Here is a 6,422-nt window from a genome sequence, read left to right as displayed (position 1 = left end):
CTAGAAAGGACACAATGTTTGGTAGAGGGTAATCAAAAACAAAGGAAACCCTCAGTGAGATAGACTGGCACAACAGACACAATAATGAGCTAAAACATTTCAAAGATAGTGATTGGCCTGGCGCTCTTTAATTCTGTTACACACAAGGTCACCATGAGTTGGAGTGGGCTCAATGACAACTAACAATAATAGCAATGCAGTAGATTAAAGGTGGTCTGATGGAGAAGTGAGATGTACAGTTCCTTCTTTGGAATCTGGGTGGTTTCTGTGACTGAAGTAAAGCTGTGTCCATTTCTGAGCCCAAGATTATGAAACTGGCAGTTTCTATTTCCTGTGTCATGGAAAAGTAGACATATCTTAGGCCCATCTCCATGCTGTGAGGAAGCACAAGCTACCCCATAGAAAGTTCTACATGGAGAGAGCCAAGATCCCCCACTACAGCTCTATTTCAGCTCCTAGCTGCTGGTCAGCACAAACGTGCTGCCCTGGGAGGGAGCCATATTGGAAGTGGAGCCAGTCCTATTTAAGATGCCCCAGCTGAGCACAAATGAGCTGCCATGGCCACATCCCAACCAAACTGCCAATCTGTGATCCAAATAAATGATTGCTATTGTTTAAAATCACTACACGATAAATATGCTTGGTACAGTAGAGGGTCAGAGAAAAAGAGGAAGACCCTCAATGAGATGAATTTAAACAGTGACTGCAACAATAGGCTCATGCACATAGTGATGATTGTGAGGATGATGCAGGACTGGGGTTGCTCTGAGTCTGAACTGACTCAACAGCACATGACAACAAATGCAATAATATATAACTGGAACACTTCATAAATAGTGGCTGGATGAAACTGAACAAAATAAAAGGCTTACCTTAACTCCAAAAGCTTTCAAATAAAACATTTCTATTGGCTTTAGGCCCATTTGTGTTTTGACAAATTTTGGACTTCCCCAAATTTGGATATGGATGGATATCTGAAAATGGTTCTTTTTTTGGCAAACAAAAGCTTCATCTGCTGGTGAAAAATTAAATCCTTTGTCGGTGACAACTCGATAGCCTACATCAGGTCTATGAAAAGAGGAATAAAGAAACCAATTGTACAAATATTTTGTACACATTTTCTTTCATTAACCAGACTAATTATATAAACATTTCAAGAAAATATACTGCAGAAGATACCTTTTTGCTATATCTAATCAACAATTTCTAGAGTTACTAAGGATATGAAAATTCTATTTCAAAATACAGCTGGCTCTTGTTTTTAATTTTCTCACAGGAAAACGTGCAATTCTTGCCAAATGGAAGCACTGTTTTCTCAGACTTCCTTTCCCCTCCTTTGTGCTTTCTAGACTTTTCATTTGACTTCATAATACAAGAGAAAGATACAGACTAGAGACTAAGAAGTCACTGTATTACTCAGATTGGAAAATATCATGGATAGAGTTAGTCTCATTCCTCCTTTTAAAAAACAAACCTCTACATTTCATCAGCAACATCATGCTGAACAATAATTATTATTATTAATGTTAATAATAATCTTCAGTTGAATGGATATTCAATGGGTATATGAAAACCAGACTGCCTATAAATGCCAAGAACAGCTTTAAACCAGATAAGATTAACTGGAGCCAGTCATTTCAATTTTATCTTCTCAATCTGTTAATAGCACTGAAAACCTACTCTAATAGTTTATAGTAGTTATTTCTGTAGAAAGGACTGAGATCGTGATGGGATGAGGCAGCTAACCAGACTTTTGCTTTATTTGTATTGTTGAATCATCTGCAGTAACAGTAATTTCATGTACTGCATACTTATTTAAATACTATTAAAATGTTCATTGGAGTCCTGATACGATGTTGTAGGATAAACACTGGATCACTAACCCTAAGGTCAGTGATTCAAACCCACCGGCTGCGCCTTGGAAATCCAATACAGGGTCACAATGAGTTGGAACTGACTTGATGGCACTTAACAACAACAACAAAATGTTAATTGCAACATTCAATACATAACTATTGTGAAGTACAGAAGAGAATGCAAAAGTTTCATTTTTCTTTGGTATTTCCCCTACATTCTGTAGGTATGGAAAGTGATTTTACATTCATCAAGTTTCCTAAATATGGGTTCTCCCTTAGGAAAGAAACTTCTTCCCAGATTTAACACAAGAAAGCAGTACTTCTGTGTGCACTAAAACCACTAGACTTTTCTGCACGTTGGGATCTCAATTTAGACAGCTGCCTTTATGATTAACAATATAGAGTTTCTAAATTTTCTTATAATTCAGAGACAGAAAACATTAGTGGGTCTTCTGAGATGACAGTGTTCATGGTCTTTGCAAGTTAAGGGCCTTCTCAATGGATCAAATCACAGGGGTATTGATTACCCTCAAGTAGCTGATCAGTCAAAAGCTCCACAATGATAGTGCCCACCAGCAGAAAAAGAAAAATCTATTCAATGAAGGATTTGATAAAGATGACATGGCTAATGCCATCTGGGAATTTTATATTGACTCAGGTTTCTAGAACTAATCTGCTAACTTGCTCATTTAACAACTAGATGGATTGAATTGTATAGATTTTACTAGAGAAGATAATAAAAACTGCCATGGTTGAGAAAAAAGGAAATATCCATTTGTAGTGTTGCATGTTTCTCTGTCAAAAAATCTGAAGGAAGAAGGTAAGATTTACAACTCAGATATGAGCATCAGTCAAATTTAAGGATAGCTGTAAGCAAAAACTGAATCAGACAACAAGAATGTTACTGTTGAAGATTATCCTGAACCTCACACACGCATCTCTGATTACAGAAATCCATCCCCATTTATCTAAGAAAGGCAGTTCTGGTTTGGATATTGCATTAAGCATAAATTTAGCTGGCCTTTGTAAAACTGGTTCCATAACAAAGGTTTAAAAAATCATTCTGGAAAAAAAAAAAAAATTTTTTTTGAGAACGTTTTAATCCCCAAATTTTATTACTTTCAGATAATTTAGAGACACTATTTGTAACAAATCATATTATTGTAATTGTCTTGACAAGTGATTTTCTGTCTCAGTGTATGCATTCTAATTCAGGTATGAATTCCAATTCAGATGAATAAAGCCTTCCTTTTAGTTTAGGAAAAGTAAATTATGTATGACTTATGTAGGCACTTAACACAAAAACAACAGTCTATGGAGCCCTTGTGGGGCCCTGTAGGATAAGTCTGGACCACAACGTTGGTCTGAACCGGTACTTAATAACAACAACAACAACAACAACAAAAACATTCTAAGAGAATTTCTGGTGTGGCACTGTGGGCTATGCACTGGACTGCTAACTACAAGGTCAGCAGTTCAAACCTATCAGCCGCTCCTTGGAAACCCTATACAGGGTCGCTCTGAGTCAGAACTGACTTGACAGCATTTAACAGCAACAACAAAACATTCTAAAAGGAGCTCTGATGATTCAATGGTTAAGTTTTCAACTGCTATCAGAAAGGTGGGCAGTTCAAACCCACCAGCTGCTCTGCAGAAGAAAAGACCTGTCGGTCTGCTCTTATAAAGATTTTGGCCTGGGCTTCCTTATTGAGGCAGTTCTACTTAGTATTACATGGTTGCTGTGAGTCTGAATCAACTTAACAGCACACAGCAACACAAATATTCTAAATAAATCTGCCTTAGTACTTTGAAGTTAACACCATGTTCTCCTTTCTTTCCCCACCCCACCCCACATAGCCTGTTCAATTAAACTTAAAAGAAAGAAACCCAAAAGGCTTTTCAAACAAAAGGTAAGACTTACCTGCAAAACTTGATCAACTCAGATGCATAGAAGCTGGGAAGCATTACAGTTTTTAATTAAAGTATTGAGAATATGTGTGAAGTTTCTTAGCTTAACGCTTATTTTAAAGAAAGATCAAAGAACAATCTACCAAGACCTAGAGACCCTTTTTCTTTCTTTTTTATCTCAAATTACACACTGTGACAAAGACACAAAGTTATGGCATTTCAATGATAAAGTCCGCAATTAGCTTCTTTTTTGCCTCCAATGAAATACATCAATTCCCAAGGTTTATTTCAATTTCAAGATTTTGTCTTAAGAAAAGTATTTTTTCTTGTCCATTTAACATTAAAATCTGATGATAAATTTTGTCCTGAAAGAAGCTATACTTGAATCTAGAAGATATCAAGAATGCCCTCATGAGAGAGAAAGGAATAGCCAGAAATATTGCTATAAGAAATCTTGTAAGTCTGTCTTCTGCCTATAACTGATTGGAATATTAAAATGGGGTTACAATGTGCCCAGTGAAGGAGGCTTCCTGTGGAGCCCTCTGCATTACATAAGACCATAGGTGGAATCCTGAACCCCATCTAGAATCTTCTGAGGTGGGAAATTTTCACTTGAAAGGACAAGCAGACCAGCCTGGGGTGGCTAGAAGAACAGAAGATACTACTTGAAAGAAAAGACCGACAGGAAAAATAGAAAATAACAGCAGTCTGACTGATTCCTACAAGAACAAGCAAGTTGCTCCCCAGGAAACATCAAGGCAAGTGGTCAGGTCCCCTCATGGCAAACCCCCTTCCAGGACTAAGACTCAGTGGGAATACACGCTCTGATTGGTGACCATGTTCGTCACTGATAAGGGGAAGTGAGGGAAAAACAGCAATGAAGCTGCGAGCTAAGCCCTACAATGGTCAATAGACTCCTATGAACCCAGAAGAAGACCTGGTTGGCCTGCAGTGTGGCAAGACCTGGGGACTTTTGGGCCCAGAGTCAGTAACATAGCCACAAAGGACTAGAGTGGAGAGTGAAGCGTCCAGCTGATTAGAAGAGAGTGCATATGCATAAGAACACCCACACTTGCAGATAATACCCACATGACCTGGCTTCAATGACTAGATGATACAAGTTCAACTAGAAGAATAAATAAGAGATAAAAAAGAGTAATCTGATACAATTTGATGAATTTGACCTACACCTATGGATGCAGTAGCTCAAAAGAGGGAACAGATCTTTACAATGAGGATCATTCCAACCCCCTCGATACACAGGGTAGACCAGGATGGGCAACTTGGATATTGGCTACCCAAATGGGGAGGCTACAAAGGCAAGAAATGACTGGCTTACAAGAGGGAGCCTAGATCCAGAGGGCATGGAGGAAGGTAGAATCTCCACTGAGTAGTATTCAATCTGTCTGGGCAGGGCTGATGAAAGGAGATGGGGATAGGTCTTTTGTGATACAATAGTGAATAATTATTATCAGGACTGATTGTGAGAGTTGGAAATGTAAAGGTAGATGTTTTGTAGCAAAAGGATGGGGAGTGATTGACTTTGTAGTCTAGGAGCAGAGGTCCCTGGGACCATCAAGGGAGAAGAGCAGAAAGCAGGACACTACCCAGAGAAGCAGTGACGCCAGAGATGGAGGCAGAGATGATGACGTGGAAGAGATGGAGCAGCTGGGGACTTTAGACCCAGACAGGGAGAGGGGCTGGGTGCTGATGACCAAGGGGGCAGGCTTGCATGGTATACACTTTGGTTGGTTGATGATGCATGGAGGGGATTATAACCATGGCAATGAAACGATATATGATAGGATGAATGTAAAGTTAACGTAAACTCTCATATAATTTACGATAAAACATTTAAAATAAATAAACAGACAAAACCTTTTGCTAAAAAAAAAGTTTCTATGGAATTATAAATTAAATATAGAATTAAATGTTAGGGTTTGGGAAATCTCCACATTCCAGCTTTCAGCTGTGAAACCATAAAGATTCTCTCTCCCTTTATAATTTGTTGCTGTTGTTAGATGCTGTAGAGTCAGTTCCAACTCATAGTAACCCTATACACCACAAAACAAACCACTGCCCAGTATTGCATCATCCTCATAATTGTTGTTTGAGCCCATCAAGCCATCATGTTGGTGAGGGGGTCTTCCTCTTTTTCATTGACCCTCCACTTTACCAAGCATGATATCCTTCTCCAGGGACTGATCCCTCCTAACAACATGTCCAAAATGAGACATGAAGTCTCTCCATCATTTCTAAGGAATATTCTGGCTGTACATTTTCCAAGACAGATTTGTTTGTTCTTCTGGCAATCTGTGGTACTGTCTGTATTTTTTGCCAACACCATATTGAAATGCATCAGTTTTTCTATAGTCTTCCTTATTCTTTGTCCAACTTTCACATGCACTTGAGGAGACTGAAAATACCATGGCTTGGGTCGAGAGCATCTAGTCTTCAAACTGACATCTTAACTTTTGAACACTTTAAAGAGGTTTTCATGCAATAGATTTGCCTAATGCAATACCTCCTTTGATTTCTTGACAGCTGCTTCTTTGAGTGTTGACTGTAGATCATAGCAAAATGAACTCTGACAACTTCAGTCTTTTCTCTATGATGTTATTTATTGGTCCAGTTGTGAGGATTTTTGTTTTCTTCGCA

General features: G+C 38.5%; 1 protein-coding gene across 1 annotated transcript in view; it reads right to left on the bottom strand.

Moving 5' to 3' along the window:
- MYRFL (myelin regulatory factor-like) overlaps positions 1 to 6,422 on the bottom strand; it is a 247,800-nt gene that overhangs the window by 142,636 nt on the left and 98,742 nt on the right. The window contains exon 7 of the mRNA XM_006859617.1: positions 873 to 1,068. Within this exon, the coding sequence (XP_006859679.1) occupies positions 873 to 1,068 (196 nt within the window). The remainder of the gene's footprint in view (positions 1 to 872; positions 1,069 to 6,422) is intronic.

This window comes from Chrysochloris asiatica, unplaced genomic scaffold (genome assembly GCF_000296735.1).
Source record: "Chrysochloris asiatica unplaced genomic scaffold, ChrAsi1.0 scaffold00033, whole genome shotgun sequence".
NCBI classification, from domain to species: Eukaryota; Metazoa; Chordata; class Mammalia; order Afrosoricida; family Chrysochloridae; genus Chrysochloris; species Chrysochloris asiatica.
The sequence above is the reverse complement of the archived record's forward strand: the minus strand, read 5'-3'. Positions and strand labels throughout refer to the sequence as shown.